Raw genomic sequence first — 20,861 nt, forward strand, 5'->3', positions numbered from 1 at the left:
TTGGATAACAGATCGATAAGGTGTATCTTTATTGGTTATCCAAAAGGATCAAAAGGCTACAGGTTGTATCACCAAAGACTGTTACTAATTGAGAGTAGAGATGTTGCGTTTCTAGAAAATATCAACAATGAATCCAATAATTCAATTGAAGATCTATTTGATTTGTTGGATGATCTTGATGATCAGGATGAATAGTTAGGTAATGAACCAACTGTGGAACAGTTAGGCAATGAACCAACTGATTCTGAACCCTCTACTTCTCAAGGACTAAGTGGTGATAAAATGTCTAGAGCTCTTCCATCCTATTTAGATGACTACTATGTGTATTTATGTGAGAAACTTTGAAGGGCTATGGATGAAAAAATTGAATCCATCGAAAAGAACCATGTCTGAAAATTAATTGAACTCCCTAAAGAAAGGAAACTGGTTGGTTTTAAATGGGTTCTTAAGAAAAAGTATAGAGTTGATGGATCTATATATAAGTTTAAAGCAAGACTGGTTGCAAAAGGTTTTTCTCAAAAGGAAAAGATTGATTATACAGAAACCTATTCGCCAGTTGCTAAATTTATATTCATCAGGATAATATTATCTATAGTTGTTCATTATGATTTGGACATATGGCAGATGGATGTAAAGATTGTTTTTCTTAATGGTGATCTAAAAGAAGTTATTTATATGACTCAGCTAGAAGGTTTTGTGACAAATAATGATAAAGTATACAAGTTAAAAAATTACTTGTAAGAGCAAAGAAATCACCAAGACAGTGGTATTTAGCTTTTTATAAAGTCATAACAAAGATTGGATACGAACCAAATTAGTTAGACCACTGTATATATGTAAGGAAAAGTGAGAGTCTATTTTGTATCTTATCATTATATGTTGATGATATTCTGTTGATTGATAATGAAATGATAGTCAACATAAAAAAATGGTTATACAACAACTTTGAAATAAAAAATATGGGTGAAGCCTCTTATATCTTGGGAATTAAAATCACCCGATACAGAGATTCAAGGTCTCTTTGTCTAAGTCAAGAAAGGTATATTGACTATATTCTGAAAAGATATAAAATGCATGACTCCAAACTCATTGAGACTCTTGTTGCTAAAGGAGTAAACTTGAGTAAAAGTGATTGTCCTAGTGAGGGTCAACAAAGACTTGAAATTTCTTATGCTCAGGCTGTTGGAAGCCTAATGTATGTGATGCTATGTACAAGACCTGACATAGGCTTTGTTGTAGGTCTTGTTAGCATATATCAAAATAATCTAGGATGGCCTCACTGGTGAGTTGTTAAAAGGATATTTCGATACTTAAAAGGTTCTAAAGGCTTATAATTGAGTTTTCAAGCTGACAACCTTGATTTGATCAGATACTCTGATGCTGACTTTGCAGGGTGCAAAGATGACAACAAATCTACTTTTGGCTACATCTTCCTCTTTGGAGGAAGAGGAGTTTCTTGGTCATGTAAGAAACAGGGTTGTGTGGCTCAACATACTCAGGAGGCTGAGTATATTGTGTATAATGCAACCGCGACATTTACAGTATGGATTAACAGGTTCAGTAAAGACTTAAAAGATAGATCTAGTATATGGACCTGTACAGATATACTGTGATAATCAAGTTAATATTGCTCTAATGAAAAGTGAAGTTGATAGCTCTAAGAGGAAGCATATAATGGTGAAATATCACTACATACATGATATGATTGAAAATAATAAAATATTTGTGGACTACCTTCCTACATTGGATATGGTAGTTGATCCCTTAACTAAGGGCATTTCAGAAGACTTGTTTACCAAGCATGTTGCCCGTATGGGATTGAGATATGTATGATTACGAAGGAAATCTTTAATGGAAAATCCGTAATCAGTTCAAGAAAGCCCACACTACTGGAAACAAACTGAGCAGTCTCATGTCCAAGTGGGAGATGTCGATATGTGTGGCCATGTGCTTGCATGTTCATGCTTATCCATAAGAAGGCTTGCTCATGGATAAGCAAGAGTCAGTTTTTAAAAATATATAACTGAATTTCAAATGAACTATATTTATCTTTATCAAAACTTTGACACCTTGAGATTCTCTCAACCGACTGCTGAGCCGAGAGGGAATCAGGAGGCCTACAAATTGAGAGGGACTCGGCCCTTATGAACACACGAAAAAAATACAACTGTGGAAATAAAAGGCCTTCAAAGCAAACCTCAATTAGCCACACAAAATTCTTCTCCTCCTTTTTTTTCCTCTTCTTCTCTCAGCCAAAAGTTCCATCCATCGTCTGCCTTCTGAGGAGCCCTTTTGTTGTGCCTGCTCCAACAAACTTGGCAAGTTGTATCCTTTTTTAGTGAGCCATGTATGATGGTACGCAGTAAACTTGTTGAGGTTCGGATCAATATAAAAATTAAAGTTTTTTAGTTTTGTAGATGATGTTAGGTGTCTAAAATGAGAATACCACTCATCTAGAACATCACCAAGCTGAAGGGATATCATGGGTTGTAACTTACGAATGCATGTCTTCGATCCACTGCTAGATGAATCGAGCCTGAGCACACCCTATTGAGTCCATTGAGCTAGTTTAAAGAGACATAAGCATTTTGCACTTGGTAAGAGCTTACCAGTGAATGAGGCAGTTATAGGGTTGTCAACAGGTCAGGGTTGACCTAGACCCACCCATATAACTAATAACCAGGTTTGGGTTCGGAAAATAATTTTATAATTTTATTTTATTATATATATATATATATATATATATATATAATTCTCTGGTCAGGTAAGGTACCCAACAAAAATCATGACCCAAACCCGACCTGCAGATTGTTCAAGTCATATTAGGGATGACCCTAATATTATTTAGGTTGACACTTTTCATGCCCATACTTGAGAATTCAGATTTAGGTTAAATAGAAAAACAAATCAGAGTGTAATCACGTGGCATAAAATTTGTGCATTAAGCACCTTATTACCAGCCGTCAGGCCTTGTCCCCAAGATAAAGGGTGATCATGTGCTCAATGCACAAATATTTGTGCAATCATATTTTACATGATATTTTCACCGTTTTGACATGCCTAAGTGGTTCTCTTATTTAACTAAAAAGAAAAAACAAATGTATTGTAACCGGCTCTGAAAGTATATTCATTATTTATGGCTTGTTTTTATTCTGTGATGGGACTTCTTGCTTTTTACGCCTAACGAACCCTAGGGTGACTCAGGGTATGTTTGATGCCATGTCTCACGCATTGTGTAGGACAAAAAGGCCAATTTTCATACTGTTTAACAAACGTGGGATGCAACGAATGTGTGGAACACCATCCATTGTGTCTAGAATGCCACATTTTTTTTTGTTTCAACCCCCTCCCTCCGTTACAAAAAGAACAGGGATGAATGAAACGAAGTTAAAAAACACTTTGCCTCAACGGAGGGTGCCCGACCCCTTTCTCTCTCTCTCTGGAGTAATGGAGTCATCGACGGGGATGCCCGTGCGAGCTCCTTCTGCTCCCTCACCTCATCCTTCGAGGAGGAGCTCAAGAACCTCCTAGCCCATCCACCCACTATTGTTGGCCTTGTCAAGCGCCTCGAGCCCAAGCTCCAATGCGCTTACTCCGCCCTTGACTGCTCTTCTAGGGTCTTTGGTCGATGGGGATCTAGCTCTGACCCGATCGGGATCGATCTCTCAGGGCTAAGGGCCTCGCTGAAGATGGAGGGTGAGGGTGGCAACATGATAGTAGAGGTCGACCAAAGGCCCGCGAGAAGGAGGAGGGTGGAGTTGAAGGGCGAGGCAGAGGGATCATAGAAGGAGTGGGAGTGATGCGGTTGAAGGAGTTCGAGAACAAGGCATCCTCGAGTAACTTTTCAGGGATCAAATTTGTCAAGAATGTTTGCAAGGACTTGATCTGTAGCCTCTTTTTATCCAACCTCTTGTTATTTGTTTTCCCCTCTTCTTTTTTTTCATCTTTTGTGATTATGCTTCTTGGTACCTAAATTTTGCGTTAAATTTCTTTTACCTTTTTTTTTCTTTTTCTTCTTTTTTTTTTTTTTTGGGGGGGGGGGGGGGGGGTGAGCTTCTTGATGTATGAATTTTTTGTTAAATTTATTTGATTTTTCCTCTCTATTTTTCTGGTGTATAGTTCCAAGTGATCCAACTTTGTATATGCCCCACTTAGGGATGGAGTTCCTACGAGCAAGTAAGGTCGTGCCTATGCCCCACTTGGACGTCATCAGCTTTATGAGTGAAGAGTCCCCTTAGACGATCCTTGCCTCGATGTCAAGAACGTCGAACGTTCGCATGGTTTCTGCTTTGCAGATAAAAAAGGGCCTCCAACGAGGCGATCAAACATTTCTAGTGGTGGTGCGAGAAGAGACAGAAGGAAAGCCTCATGAAGATATATTGTCACATATTGTTACGTTATTAGAAGAGTTTCAAGAAATAATGCCCCAAGAGTAGCCAAGAAACTTGTCGCCCCGAAGGAAAGTGGATCATCAGATAGAGTTGGTGCCAAGTGGAAGACCTCCCGCAATGGTACCATACAGAATGGCTTCGTCCGAACTGATAGAAATTAGAAGACAACTAGATGATATTTTGGTTGTTGGTATTATCCGACCATCAAAGACTCCTTTGAGAGCACCTGTACTCTTTCAGACCAAACATGATGGGTCAAAGAGGTTGTGTGTGGATTATAGGGCACTCAATAAACTGGCTGTTAAGAACAAATATTTGTTGCCCCTAATTGTCGATCTGTTCGACCACCTAGGAGAAGCTCAAGTTTTCTCAAAATTAGATCTGTGATCGAGATATTGGCATATCAGAATTGTGGAAGGAAATGAGGCCAAGACTACATGTGTTACACAGTATGGTGCTTTCGAGTTTTTAGTAATGCCATTTGGTTTAACAAATACATTTGTGACTTTCTCTACATTGATAAACTAGATATTCTATCCTTATCTTCATCGTTTTGTGATTGTGTATTTAGATGATATCGTTGTTTATAGTCAAAACATGGAAGAACACGTGTGACATCCCTGCATGGTGTTTTAGATTCTAAAAGACAATGAGTTGTACGTAAAAAGAGAGATGTGCATGTTTGGCCAAGAGGAGATAAGTTTCTTGAGCCATGTGGTTGAAAAGCGTTGTCTAAGGATGGATAGTCAGAAAGTTAGAGCTATTCAGGATTGGAGAATCCCAACCAAGGTCCCTGAGCTACGGTCTTTTTTGGGCCTATCAAACTACTATCGACGATTTATTGAGGGATATTCAGGCATTGTGGTGCCTCTAATAGAGTTTCTGAGAAAGGCCAGAAGTTGAGATTAGCAAGAAGAATGTCAAAAAACATTCAAGACTCTTAAAGATGTCATGGCTAAAGAATTGGTCTTACAGCTAACGTACCAAAAAAAACCATTTGAAGTATATATGGATGCATCGAATTTTGTCATTGGAGGTGTATTGATGCAAGAGGGTCATCCTAATGCCTTCGAGAGTCAAAAGCTGAACAACGGTATACAGTACACGAAAGAGAAATGACCGCCATTGTACATTGCTTACGTGCGTGGAGGTATTACCTACCGGGGTCGACGTTTGTTGTCTACACTGACAATGTTGTCATGAGCTATTTTCAAACACAGAGAAAACTTAGTCTCAAACAAGCTCAGTAGCAAGAGTTCTTAACCAAATTTGATATGATTCTGGAGTACAAACTTGGAATGAACAAGCTCAGTGGCAGATGCATTGAACAGGAAGGCCGGATTGGCGGCCTTGATTGAAGATAAAAGTTGGGGTATTGGACCTCGAAGTGACGTCCTCGACAGAATTCGAGAGGGCTTGCGAGAAGACCCCATTGCACGACATCTTTTCTCTCAGGTAAAAGAATGAAAGACAAGACAATTTTGGGAACAAGAAGGATTGTTGATAACAACCAAGAATCAAGTATATGTGTCTCGACGGGGATCCTTGTGTCGAGAGATATTGAAGGAGTGCCATGACTCTCCTTGGGCAGGACATCTAGGGCAAAAAAGGACCTTTGTGTTGATGGAATGAATTTATTATTTGCCTCAAATGCGTGATGACGTAGACGGTTATGTGTGTATTTGTTTGATCTGTCAATAGAATAAGGCCATGAATTAGAAAACCGTGGGACTATTGGAGCCTCTCATCATTCCAAGCTGACCTTGGGAGAGCATTTCTATGGATTTTATCGTTAGCTTGCCAAAAATTAGGGAGTGCAGTATCATTTTCGTTGTAGTTGACAGAATCTTAAAATATGTGACCTTAGCATCTGTCCCTAACAATTGTTCAGCTAAAGATATGTCTCGACTCTTTGTGAAGCACGTTGTGAAGCACGTTGTGAAGTATTGGGGCATTTCAGAGAGCATTATCAATTATCGGAATACTCAATTTACAGGTAAATTTTATAGAGAAGTCTTTTGATTGTTGGAATCAGAATTGCACTTTTCTACCAACAGACAGATGGCCAGACTGAACGTATTAATAGGATGCTAGAAAAATATTTGAGGCACTCTGTAAGTGCAAATCAAAAAAATTGGATGGATCTATTGAATATCGCTCAGTTCTGCTATAATCTTCAAAAGAGTGAATCGTCGGGACATAGTCCATTCGAGATTGTGATAGGACAACGACCCCAGACACCGCACTCCATCGCTGCTCAAGGTCGAGGAAAGGCGTCTTTTGCTTATAACTTTGTCAAGAACTGGCATGATCAGACAGAATTAACAAAGGCATTTCTACACGAAGTTGCTAAACGAATGAAGAAATGGGTGAATCAAGACCGTCGACCCGTCGAGTTTCGAGTTGGAGATAAAGTGTTGGTCAAATTATACCCCGAGAAAACGGTCATCTTTCGAGAACACCATCGAGGACTCATTCAAAAATATAATGAAACATTTTATGTTATCCAAAGGATTGACAAGTTAGCATATAAGCTAGACCTTCCTACCAGTTTTCAGGTCCACCATGTATTTCACGTGTGTAATCTAAAGCCCTTCAATGAAAATAAAAAGAATTTCAGCCGTAGTCTACCTCAATGAGCTATCATTCCTTAACGAGCTCTAACATCAGCATCAACATCGACCTTTAGAGAAATTGAATTCATCATGGATTACGTCAGTAACTATCTATGAAAAGTGAAGAAGTATCTTGTAAAATAAAAAAGACTACCAGAGGGTGAAGACAGTTGAAAGACTAAGAAATATTTGCCAATTTCATAAAGCCATTAAAGACTACCAACAGCAAATCGCATCGAGAACAACGCCAATTTAAGCGTGGGAGCATGTTTCAGCCTATCATATTGATACCTTTGTTTCTTGATATAAATACCTTTTTTATCTTTCATGTACATAAATGGCCTTTGACCTAAGATCCCCCGTGAACAACAATTGTTACGAGTCCCTCCCCTCCCTTCTTACTTTCTTGGTGCAATCTTGCAACTTCGAATGAGCTATTATATCTCTCTCTTTGTTGCTCTCTTTGAGATTGTGTGCGCTCAGTTGCAATTGTACACCCTCGTGCTTGGTGTTTGTGTTGCATTCTTGACTCAAAAGGCTGACCTGGTTGGAATCACCAGGTGCCCCGCATGCTTCCAAATAAGCATGTGACAATAGGTAAGTCTCAGGTGTGTGACTGTTCCTCTTGAACATGTTTCTCTAAGGGGAAACTTGTCTGAGCAATGGGACATCTGATTACAGGTGATCCATCAGAGCTTGGCTATCACGGTAAGTTGCATCAAGACTCTGCGCTAGTACTTCCACAAGGATGAACCAATCATGCAATAGGATAATGAAATTTTAGATGAAACAAGTAAACAAGCAAACCAATAGCATGCAATCACACACCAGGTTTCTGATAAAAGCAATCAAGACGGTTCCCACAAAATTTAGTGCATAAAAATGCACCTGTAAATAATTCAGCATTAAAAAGGAAAAAAATGGGCCATACTCGAGTGAATATCCTCACAACTTGAATACATCTTTTTATTCCCTCCAAAGAAAAAGAAAAAACAGAACTACTTTTGCAGAATTGCATGTGCAAAAAAACTTTTTAACTTAACATGATAGTGCTTCTCTAACGTTTACAAGTAATTACTATATGAGGGCCTGAATACCCAGTTGCTGCATCTCTCTTAATCTCCATACTGGGTAGAGCACATCTTCACCAAGTTCCTCCACATCAACCTGCTGCATTGCCCATGCATAATATACAGTGTGGATTGTGTCCTATAAATCCAACTTCTGTTAGCCATGCAAAACACACACCCAGCCATCAACAAAATTAGCAACTATCAAGTCAAAGGTCCGGTTTCTAACCTTGCCACCTTCGGTAATGGCGCCATATCTGTCTCGAACGCAGTATATCTGCTGTGTTTGGAACTGCATTCACAGGGAAACAGCGTGTAATAATCTAAGTAGAGAGTGAAATAGCTAAGAACGGAGGTTTAGAATAAAGGTTTTATTGGTAAATGTTGCTAAAACTAAAAGTAAAGGACAAAACTCTTACTGCTAATATGATTATTGGTGTAGTGCCCATAAGCTTAGTTTCCCTGACTTCCACTTCAGAAATATGCAGAATCTGCAGCAAAATACACAGCATATGTCAGCGCTCCTGAAAAATTTTCATATGTGAACAGTTTCTGTGCAATATCCTAACATAAAGGTACTTCATGCAGGCACAGACGCGCACACACACACACACAAGAACACACTTTTTTCAGGTAATATTTAAGGGAAAGGCATCTTTTTTCTTTCCTACAGTAAGAAACATCTTGCAAACACTGAGCCATTAACATCAGATGGTAATGCAATGCAATTCCCAACCTCTCTCTCTCTCTCTCTCTCTCTCTCTCTCTCTCTCTCACACACACACACACACACACAAGTGTTGCCTTCACTTTTGCACATATTGTTTAGATAAAAGAATGTGTTTGTGTGATTCTTTTCTAACTTTGTTCCCTCATAGTTTTGGTCCACGTGGAGGATCTTCATAAAAAGATGTCCATTAGAGTACAAGTGTTCATCTTCAGAGTAAGTTGAAGGTTGTAAAATTGTTCACAAAATGGGGAAAAAACACTAGAGCATCTTCCTGCAACTCACGTCATGTTATTCGCACCTACGGCACCAAGAATCCCTGGGCCAATAGATTTCTTTAGCCTATGATTGGAGAAGACATGTTTAAGTAAAGCACACTTGTTTTGAGATGATGACTTGGACATGGCAGGTGGTAGATGATCAGGTTTCCAGACCCAATAGTTTATCATTAAAAACAATAAGAAAATTGACATCAACAGTTAACTGTAGTATGGTTCCCCTTTCCCACCTAGTTTTTTATGCAAATTGGACACTGAGAATGATGGAATTTCAAACCTACCTTTACTGCAGAGTGCAGACAGAAAAAAAATAATTACAGGGGTAACATATTTGCAAATTAAGTGAACAACAAGAAGCGCTTCCAAAAACAAAATTACATGAAACTTTCAACATGTTACTTCCAGCACGAATTCGGTTTGTAAGTTCTTAATTATGCAAATAATGGTGTAACTCTTAAATGGAAGGGACTGCTTGCCGATTTCAAATAAAGGAATTATAGAAGTTAGACAGGTATGCACAACAAGAAGACTCAACCTTTGCTTCAAGAAAGCGCTTTGGACAAAAAATCCTGGAAGCGCAATCAACATACGGACTACCAAAAGTAACCTCAAAGATGAATAAGGATTAGTGAAAGAAAACTATGATGATTTGAATATTAAAGGTGAAACAATTTAATTTAGTTATTTGAAATCTATGTTACTTGGACTGTTGGACACTGACACGGGTGTCGGACACGGCGGGTCTTAAAAAACTAGATACTTGGGCACGGCTATATATATATATATATATATATATATATATATATATATATATATATATATATATATATATATATATATATATATATATATATATATATATATATATATATGTGAGAAAAAAGAGAGATTTAAAGCATTATCCAAACAAACCCATAAAATATAATATGCACATTCCTTTCTCATTTGTAATCTGATCCTTGATGATTTACACAAATGTCGATGACATAATATAAACATGTAAGATTGTAAGTACAAAAATATATCATGAAGCCTAATCAACAACATTCTAAGGTAAAACATAGAGCAACAAAAATACATACTCGACACTTGTTTATAAAGTTGGACACTCCTGTCCATGGTGCAGGAAACTCAGTATGGATATTCGCTGGACATGGCATGTCTAAACAACAACAACAACTACGCCTTCATCCCAAAACAATTGGGGTCGGCGATATGAACCAAAAAAGAAAATCATTCTGGGTCTTCCACATGAATCCTTCTCCTCCAATCATTTCTATCCAATGCCATGTCCTCGGTGAGGTTCAAAGCATTCATATCCTTTCCTATCATCTCTATCCAAGTCTTCTTAGGGCTACCCCGACCTCTTTTAACTAATATATTTTCCCATTTCTCCATCCTTCTAACTGGAGCATCATTAAGCCTTCGCCGAATATGTCAAAACCACCGTAAACGATTCTCCCTCATCTTATTTTCAATGGATGCAATGCCTACCTTCTTACGTATCTCCTCGTTTCGAATCTTATCTTTTATTGTATTTTCACACATCCATCTAAGCATACGCATCTCACCTACACTCATTTTTTGAATATGATGTCTCTTGGCATGTCTAAACACGTGTCCAAAATTTTGGACACTTTTAATAACGGCGCATTGGTGCCGCAACACTTCAGCCTAGGAGAAGTGTCCATGCAACATAATTTGAAATAGATCAAACAAAATATAGGTGACAAAAAACACCCAAAAATGCAAATAAAAAGATCATACAAAGCCCCTTCTAGGATTAATGCCAACTGAATTTTTAGAGATAAGAAAACTTTTTTTTTGGTTTTGGGGCAAAGACATATGTAAGCTGGGGAATACCCCCCCCCCCCCGTCAATGAGTAAGGCCTAACCATCCAACTAAAAAGACTTTAAAGTTTACAAAATAGAAAAAAATTAAAGAGAAATACATAAATAAAATGATTCAAAGGAACTGATAAAAATGGGAGGAGAAAGAGACGGAAAAGGAACTGATAAACCAAACGAGAAAGGTCAAGTAGCATTTAAGAAAAATATGAGAAGCTTGGAGGAGAAAGAGATAGAAAATAAAAAGTTAACAAGGCATTACACTCTGTTCTTTGTATTGTACAACACTAGAAAACCATTAATCACTAGGTTAAAAGACTATATTTGGATGTTTGAGAACATGTGGCAAAGCCATTTAGAGAGAATCTAAGCAAATACCTAGCACACTATAAATCTTCTTTTAACACTCTTATATAAAATTTAAAAGCAAAAAACAAAGAGCTTTAGCTTCAAATTTTTTATGGCTGATATAAAATGGTACCCATATTTAATCGTATCTGAAGATGCAACTAAAAACATGAATAGAATATGATGGAATTCATAAATCATGTAAGTGGAATAACACACAATAGCATTATGTTGGTATGCAAACTTATAATCTTTGTTAGTAAAGTTTTGGAAACATCTTGTCACGTCATCATAATGCTTGTTATACTCGGAACTTTTGTAGTGCATGACTATTTCTTTTTCATGGTAAAATAATTAATGTTTATCATTTATCTTAAGAGAGAGAAAAGGGGAGAGTTTTGAACCATACATAAAATCACATGAAACAAGTACAAAATCAACTTTGGGAAGTCAATTCATCATGGCCTACAGCAGTACCTTGTTATCAAAGAATATTCCCTGGCTCGCATACGCTGTACGCTCTGCCTTGCACCGTTCAATCACTTCAGGAGCACAATTTTTTTTCAAAGTTTCAACATCACCCTTTGCAATACCACCAAAATATCAAGTCAGAAGCTCCATAAGTGCAGCAAAGATGGAGTCCAAGATTTACATTAATTGTATCCAAGCAAACAGAATTCATTTGATATTTACCTACCTTGACATAAGCCTGAAGAGTAGGCCTGATCATTTCCTGAACTTCAGCAACAAAGTCTGGCAACGAAAACATCCTTTTCCATAAAGTGCCAGAAAAATGTTCAGTTATTGCTAATAAGGGCTCCCAAATTGTATCACATGAAAGTAAGGCAACAAACAGAAATCTTACGGGTCACGGCGTTTAATTTCCTTGAAAGAAAGTGCAGCCGCAGTTTCTCCAAATACAGTTTCATTCAAACTGACAAATTGAACAGTAGCTTCCAGATGAAAAGTATTCAAAAAATAAATATATAAAAATGAGCAAAGGACACAGGCACAGACTCTTGTATCTTGTGAACAACAGGATGATCACTGGTTTCCCATCGTTCCCTCACATCCTCTGCAATCTACCAAATAAAGAAACATGCAAGCAAAATGTGATCAGGCTAATCTTATGAGTATGAGAAACAATTACAAATATGATAGTTTATTGCAAGTTTGCAACATACCTCTTGACTCTTTGTCACTACAGGTTCACTGAGCCCACTTACACGCTTAAAAGCAGGATGATTTTGCACCTGGGAGGAACAAGAAAAGTTTAAAAACAAAATTGCAATTACATCAGTCATCACTCTCAATAAACCACTTCATCATGGACAAAAATAACTTGACTCAACTACATTAGCAGTATGAAGAACACTTTCCAAAACCAAGCACCTTATTCTTGAATTCTTCCCACTTCTTGCTCCAACGAGACTGCTTCACAGGTACGACAACAATGTCAGTCGCATCACTCTTAACCTGCTTAACTGATGAAGCAGCTGCATGTTGCATTTGTTTTCTTTTGTTTGGGTTGCCATTCAGCTCATCTTTTACAATATCATAACCCTTCTTTGCCAAGTCCACGAACTTGGTATCCTTCAGTTTTTCAAAAGCAGCTCTAACTTTTGGTGATGCTGAAGAAACATTAGATTTGAACCTATTAAAGAACGTGTCTGAAGCATTACTCGCTTCTTGATTATTGCTGGCCTCAGAATTTGAACACTTTCCATCTGCAAATGCACCATTGCTACTATTGTTTATGCTGGCATCAGGTTCACTTGAAGTACTAGTTGCTCCTGAATCTTCTTTTCCAATTCCAAATGTTTCTTTGACCTAAATCATATAATGAATTGCATCATGTTAGTCAATTTAGAAAACTTGTCACCAAATCAGCTTTCTATACACGCAAGGTATAATAACACACACCTCTTCTTTGGCAGCTGTAATCTTCTCTTTCACGTTTGCAGAAACCTAAAGGATCAAAGATATGGAAGAAAAAGGCAGTATCAGTAAAACAACAAAAAGAGTGGAATCCAAATAATAGCAGCTTAAAATTACTTGCAGCAACAGCCTACAGAAGCAACAAGGAAAGTGAAAAACCAAAAAGAGATTGTGGTATTAGAACCATGCAATACAGCACTACAAAACCCTATTTTTAGACAATCAAGTGGTGAAAGAAAACCAAAATCAAGCACAAAAATTCAGACGAAATGCTGCAACATTCAACTACATCATCGCTCCTGCTTGCAACAAGATGACAAGATACCAGATGAATACACATACATAAATGTGATGCATTATGCAGATTAAAAATAAATGTTACCCCAAGCATGCACTTGTGATGATCAACATCATGAAAAATGCATTCCATTGTGCTGAACAAAGTCAGGTGGTTTCATTGTATGAAACAGAGCACACATAAGCCCAGCACAGAGAATAACCAAATATTCACTAATCACTTAAGTCTTAAACCCATGACAGACCACAGAATGTGACAAATTAAGAAGAAAGAAAATAAGAGATATGTAATCATCCTGCATGAACTCCCAAAATAAGCAATGAACAGCTAATTGAAACAATCAAACTGGGCAAACTCTTGCGTCTATCGACTCTATCCCTAGTGAAATTGCACATAAGCAGGTAGGTCCAAATTATGCAATAATAATTGATTACTCCTCTTACAAAAGGCACAGTGAAGAACGAGAGGAACCTTTTGGAAAACCAGAACATTCTCAAAGCAAGAAAAACCTCTTGAGGCTACACAAACTATATCCTTAAGCCGGCATGTCCAGATGATGCAAACATCAACAAGTATTCATTCTTACCCATGCAAAGATGCAACTAAGAATGAAGGGAACCCTTGAGATACTAGAACATTTTCACGGCAAGAAACTCCCTTCAAACTATATAAAATTCCATGAATTGTTGAGGGCAACTATCTTGCTGCCAAAACAGCGCCAATAGACACAGATTCAATATAGCCATCACCAGAGAGAAAAGAAACAGAACTACTTTTTCAAAGTACAAGCAAACGGAAAGAAAATACTAGAAATAATATAAAGAACTGATGAGAGCATAGTTAGCACCTTGCGGATTCCTTTTGACCAAAATCAACTAAAAAATGGTTGATACAAGTATTATTTATGATTCCATTGAAAGATTTAGAGAACTCTGATCTTATCAACAAGCTCTCACGAATTCCCAGTGAAACAGTGAGCAGATAGAATTCTCACCTTCCTTGCTGTAGCTTCCGCTTCCGTCCAAACGCCATCCACTCGCTTGTACAGCTGCTCGGTTGTCTGCTTCGTTCTGCATTCGGCAGTTCACCATCTCTTCCTAAATAAGGGCTCCTTTGAAGCTTCCGCGTGCCTTGACATACACAGTATGTCTCAGCCTATCACTAAAAAATAAACACAATTCTAGGAGGTGATTCTTCCTTCAATTACCTAGATTTCAGATCTTCTTTCACGTCTTTGAGATCGTTTGCTTTTTCTTTCAATTCTTTTAGTGACTGTTGGAAATCCTGATTACTACGAACAACCACACTTAATATCAGATGATGAAAACATAAGGACCACAAATTAACAATCGATATCCATTCAGACATCCGTGTAATCCTAGAGCTCTAGCTTACACGGGTAATCAAGATAGTCATAATACCCAACTTAAATAACCAAGATGGGTCAGGAAATATCAACATAAAAAGGTCCATAAACCAAAGACCCCTCATCTTCCTCTGCTACACAACCGAAACAACAAGCAATATGAATACCCAGATGAGCCTTCGAACAGAATAGAGAACAACACATAAAAAATACTATTTTTTTCATCATAAAAGGAAGGAACAACATAAAAGAGACAAAAGGGGTCTGGGCAAAACAGATACCTCTTGGCTTCTCCTTTCACTTGCTTAGAGAACTCATTGAAGACGCTGAAGCGGCGACCACCCTCTATAAAACGATTGGGGGGCTAAATAACACAACCAAGAAACATCAAGAACACCTCCAAAAATCATCCCTTGAGATGGGGATGGTGAGAAGGTCATTGCCTCTGCTTTCTTCCAACCATGTTTGCTATTTCTCTTTCGAGAGAAGGACCAACGTACCTGGTAAGCGTGACTGCGTAAGAAAAGTATCTGCTTGGAGAGGAAGAAATCGCGAACTAGCATCCTGCTACCCATTCGAGAGAGAGAGAGAGAGAGAGAGAGTTTTAGGGGTTTTTGGAGGAACAAGGGAAGGGCTGTGCCCTTGAAATAACGAATAAATAGGAGAAGCGGACGGGAAAAAGTAGGACGGTACGGGTTGCAAACGGATCGGATACGGGGCGAATCACGGATTCTTTCGATACGAATCTTGAATTTGAAGATTTCTGATTGATCCAAAATCCGGATCCGAGTTCAGACAAGATTCGATGATGAAGGTTTTAGATCTGAATCGGATATATCCATCATAACTTTGGATCTGGTCACAGAAGACAGAAAGCAAAGTTTTTTCGTGTAAAATTTGTAAATGGACCTGATTTAATCCAGATCCAAATATGGATCCACCTTAAAACACTGAACCTAATCTGATTTGAATCCATAAATGCCACCGGAAATTATATTAAGATTTCATACCCAAGAAAAAAAGTGTTGGATTCGGATTGAAAAATTGATGTGATCCGTTTGTTCCCTTGAGCAAGGCAGCGAATAAGGATGCACAACGAACCAAGCCACCTCGGGCTTAGCTCGGCCTGGAGCTCTATGCCTTTAAATGAGCGGAGCTTGTATATGGCTACGGGGCTCAGATGAGAAAACAAGCAGAGCCCGATCGGCTTACTGAGCTCGATAGGCTCAATAAGGCTCGGTAGCCTTTTACACAGGCATTTCGAAGTCAACCCGCCCTTTTATCCTTTCTTGAGTAGTTAGGGTTTTTTTTTTTCAGTTTTTCTGATCCCCCCCGCTCACTCCATCACCCTTCCGGCTGCCGACTGCGGAGTTCCGACTTGCGAACTTCCAATCTCTCCTCCCCCTCGCCCCTTCGACAGTTCGACCTTTGTCCCCTATGCCTCCGGGTGCAGTGACGGATGGATAAGATCTAGATGGGGATATCAATTGGTTAGGTTTGTCTCGAGAATCTGGGTCGTCATCCGAGTCCACACATGGGTCCGATAGTTAAGATCGGGTCTAGATTATGGACTTGTGATCTGAGTAAGGACAAACTTATTTTCTTCCTTTTAAATTTAAATTGGGGAAGATGCTGGGGTTTATCCCATCATGTCAGGTATAGGTCCAGATCCATGTTCCCCTTTTCAACAGATCCAGATAACGTTTACCTGGTCTGACACATAAGCTGGTCGGATTCAGTTCGGATGTGGGTTTTACCGAATCAACCTAATTGGATCCTGACTAGTGGGACTCGGAGTTAGATTTGAAGCTTAAAATAGCTAATCAGGTACATAGATTTACATATAATTTGATCAAATTTGAATGTAAGCCTCAAACCCAATTAGGTGGTGATGGAGACATTCTATTCTGGTTTTTTCTTTTTTCTTTTTTTCTTTTTTTTTATAGCAGGTCACTTGATGGACCTGCTCCTCTTCCTCTTCCTCTTCCTCTACCTCTACAAGGTAAACTCTTTTTATTTTTTTAAAGGCAAGCTGGGGTAAGGCACACTTACCAGTTATACAACACTATCATCGGGTTTTGAACCTACAACGTCCCTACACAATGTGGCGTGCACTAGCTGCTCTTACGAGACAAGAGGAGACCCCGTCCACTTTGGTAATTTCGTCATTTTTTTGGGTGTACATTCTTTGTTTCTCTGTGAGGCTTATGCGCAGAGTGTGTGGATGCAGATTCCACAAAAAGGAGTTTGACTGTCTTACTTAATTCTCTTCCAATATGATAAATATTTCTGAGAAAAACCAGAGTTTTCAAAAATGTGGTGAGACTTTTCCTTGCCAATATTTTTCCAAGAACGAAAATTGTAACATTCCTTGATTGTATGGTTCCTGTGCCCTTTTTTTGTTGTTGTTTAAAATAATAGCTTTCCGGTTTTATTTTGATAGAAAAATGATCCTGGTTCATTTTTCTTTTCCCATTTCTTCCTTCAACAGTACAACAAGAGTAACAAAAAAAAAACTTAAAATTTTGAAATCAGAAGAAAAACAAGTTGGCGATCACGATGGAATTCGAACCCACAAGATCATGGTTAGGTTAATTCGCTGAAGTAAAATTTGTCGATGTTTGACAGATTTACTTTCTTACTTGGTATTTGAGTTGCAATACCCAAAAAAAGAATTTTCAGCTTACCAATAATCTTTGGTATGTAAGGTAGAAGTGCAAACCTTTTTCATTCTTTTATTCCTTTGAGAAACAGCAAATTACAAAAATATTGGTTCACCAACTGCGTCTAAAAATGACAATCCATGGACGATAAACAAAGAGTGTCATGATAAACAAAGACCTGGCGTGTAGACACCGGCCCCAAGAGTGTCATGATAAACAAAGAGTCATTCCACGCCAACCAGCATCATATGTGACATACAACTAAAATCAAACCTGAAAACATCCTCATCAGAACCACTCTGATCTTGAATTATTTTTATCAATTCTGGGTGAACCCTTCGAATGTATCGTCGATCGTCTCATGAACATACAGAGGTAAGAAAGGTGACCATTTCATCTTTCTGTCGCAAATTCCACTACTATATCATGAACAGAGAGAATTTATTTCATACATGTCCACACTAGCAGAAAATATGAGAGCAACTTGAATTTATTGTGTTTGATGGAGGGGGAAGATGGTGGGCTTGGTTTTGTATCTATAAATGATTATCTTCTTCTTGAAGGAGGAGTTTTGTATGGTGAGCACCAGCTTTCCCGGCTCCGAGATGTGAAAGAAGTGCCTGCGAGGCTCTTGCTGTGATGGCATCTTCTTCTCCTTATGGATCAGTATGGTGTAGGAGCACTCATCATTTGGAATGAACTCTTCTTTGTAGTTCACATCCCAACCCACCACGGTTATGTCCCATACTATGGTAACTCCTGCCTGTTCATACCAATATTACATTTGCGATCTAATATTCAGTCAATTATTCCAGCAATGAGAATGGTGTGTGCCTTTTGTGTGTGTGTGTGTGCATGCGCATATACACTGTATGTGTGCATATTAAAAAAGTATGTACCTCGGCGACTGAAACTTCTATAGACTCCCAAGATCCTGCATGAACAAACAAGTCTGAAGTTTCTCCATTCTCAATCTGGAACTCCTCATCGTTCTCCCTCTTCAGCCCACCATAGTGAACAGGGATGTTTTCTGGTGCAATGTACCTTATTGAAACGTGAAAGTAAACCTTTTTAAGTTTCATAACAAATTAAGCCTGGGGACATATAAATACAAAGAGAAAAGGCGCCTGACTTGAGAAGGGTCTCTGTAACTGCAGCAGGCCGAGCAAATATGAATTTGCTCTTAGTTCTCGGCGTCAGGAACGACGACAGCACAGCTACGAACATATAGTACCAGAATGGAACATTAATGAAGATCTGCACTTGAATTGTCAAAAATGTAACCAATAATGGAATGGATATGCAGTTTAATTCGGTATCTAAGAATGCACATCAATTTAAGATTATTCCATCTAATCTGATTCCAAACTCAATCTACCTGCAGGTGGCTTAGATTGAGTGTTCATGAGTCTATTCTCAATAGAGCTAGACTTGAACTCATCTGAATACTCAATTTGGAGAATCTGACAATCTAATTTGGGCCATGAATTGTGGTTCCTATGATGAACTTTGCGTTTAATATGCTTCTTGAGAAAATGCTAGATATAGATCACTGGTACTTTTCCTATGCCTTCATTATTAAGCAAAGAGGTTGTCAAACCTAAAGGTATTTCAAATTTTGGCTGAGCTCACAAACACAATCAAGAATTACTGTTATGTTTTTTTTTTCTTTGTGTGTGATAAGGAACCCACTAAGATTAAGGCCTAACTGGCTCGACTCTATAGTGGCAAACCCCGGGATAGCATTGCTCCATACCTGTCACAGGTTTGTTCATAGAGAGAATCAAACTCGTGACGTCCAGCGCATTCAGACATCCCAATGCTCGCCATAACCAACTGGGGATAGTATTGCTCCATACCTGTCACAGGTTTGTTCATAGAGAGAATCAAACTCGTGACGTCCAGCGCATTCGGACATCCCAATGCTCCCCATAACCAACTGGGCAGCCCTGCAGGGGCTACTGCAGTGGTATTTAATAATCAAAATGACACCCATTAGTATAAAAGATTTTGAAGAATGACATACACTTTTAGCTACAAATTCCGGGTAATTGTCCTGCAAGAGAGAGATTGCTTTCCTGGTGGCCATTCTGATCCCCTTCTTGCATAACCCAGCTGAATTTTTCAAATCAATGATGTGAACAAAAGAATCCACCTCCCCATATTTAAAACTCAGCCTTTGGATGCTCTTCTCCATGAACTGAAACTTCCAGCTAAGGAACTCTTCACATTTCTCTTCTGACCCAAAATTCTTCTCATAGAGCTCTCTGTCTCGAAACACCCCGTAGGTGTTGTAACAAACAGGGTGCCCTTCTCTGTCCACCCCACCAATATATGCTACACAATCGAGACCGGGCCCGAAATCTTTCTGCAAAATCTCGTCGATTTTGATTTCTTCCCTCCACCTTATGGTCTTCTTTATCATCTCAAATGCATCATTGACTTTGAATTCTCTTGCTCTTAAAAACTTCAACAGTATCACATCAGTGCCAGCATTCCCTTTGCTTGGTAGAATTGGTACATCCCAAAGACAAGCATCCCTGAGTTCTTGGCCCCTTTCTATGTCAGCCGCATCCTCAGAAGGTTGGGTTGCAGCTTCCTCAATCCGGGATTTCAGATCGATCAAAGCTTTCTTCTCAGACGGTTTGAGATCCCAAAAACAGGCTCGGTGTTCTCCAGCGGCGGTGGGCTCCGTCATGGTCTCTTCCTCCACCAATGTCATTTCCGGCATATTCAATCAAATTTCGGCGTGCCAAGGAATTCTTTCAGCCGGAAAATTGGAGTTCTGATGCCGTGGAGGAGAGGGGGTGCGTGGGTTGCCCACAAGAAAGCTTGTTCTTGCCGCTAAGCAACGGTCGAATTTCTTAGAACAAGAGGGTGATGTCATAGTGGGAGGTTTCAAACTTGGGCCGTTGGATGGTCAAGCTTAAGTCATATGGGGGCCTTGATTTTTGCCACGTGGTGGAGTTCTAATGGGCTAACGCCTGTGATGATCTGGCGTGAAGAAGGAGGGGAATCATGCCAGCGTGGACAAAGCGTACAAGGAAACCCTAATTCCAGTTTTGGGGGTCAAAAGATTAGGGTCTGGTTAAAAATAGCCATTGATGAACTGGGGCACGCATATTGCTCAATAAATTAGGTAGACTTTGACCTGGCTGAGTCAATCAAGATGTGGGCAATCTTTTTTTTTCTTTTCTTTCTTCTTTAGACAGAGAAAGCTGGGGGTTAGGCAGACCCCTACCAGCTATACAACCAAACCATATGGGGTTCGAACTTGCAACCTCCCAACACAAGGTGACGTGCACTAACTCCTCCGGTT

General features: G+C 39.0%; 2 protein-coding genes across 2 annotated transcripts; both read right to left on the reverse strand.

Moving 5' to 3' along the window:
• Nucleotides 1-7,838: 7,838 nt before the first annotated feature.
• LOC149817467 (mitochondrial import inner membrane translocase subunit TIM44-2-like) lies at nucleotides 7,839-15,503 on the reverse strand. Its single transcript, XM_089984250.1, has 14 exons — nucleotides 15,380-15,503; nucleotides 15,161-15,243; nucleotides 14,721-14,804; nucleotides 14,508-14,583; nucleotides 13,201-13,245; nucleotides 12,670-13,107; nucleotides 12,462-12,530; nucleotides 12,295-12,359; nucleotides 12,143-12,211; nucleotides 11,975-12,047; nucleotides 11,755-11,859; nucleotides 8,496-8,567; nucleotides 8,306-8,368; nucleotides 7,839-8,215 (listed from the first exon to the last, which is right to left on the reverse strand). Exons 1-14 carry the CDS (start codon nucleotides 15,452-15,454, stop codon nucleotides 8,084-8,086), a joined length of 1,449 nt encoding a protein of 482 aa, XP_089840376.1. The 5' UTR covers nucleotides 15,455-15,503; the 3' UTR covers nucleotides 7,839-8,083.
• Nucleotides 15,504-18,032: 2,529 nt separating this feature from the next.
• LOC149817468 (patellin-4-like) lies at nucleotides 18,033-20,264 on the reverse strand. Its single transcript, XM_089985394.1, has 4 exons — nucleotides 19,569-20,264; nucleotides 18,675-18,799; nucleotides 18,442-18,586; nucleotides 18,033-18,305 (listed from the first exon to the last, which is right to left on the reverse strand). The coding sequence occupies exons 1-4, from the start codon at nucleotides 20,262-20,264 to the stop codon at nucleotides 18,033-18,035; spliced, it is 1,239 nt and encodes a 412-aa protein (XP_089841520.1).
• Nucleotides 20,265-20,861: the final 597 nt, after the last annotated feature.

This window comes from Nuphar pumila, chromosome 13, assembly GCF_984573655.1.
Source record: "Nuphar pumila chromosome 13, dmNupPumi1.hap1.1, whole genome shotgun sequence".
Lineage (NCBI taxonomy): Eukaryota > Viridiplantae > Streptophyta > Magnoliopsida > Nymphaeales > Nymphaeaceae > Nuphar > Nuphar pumila.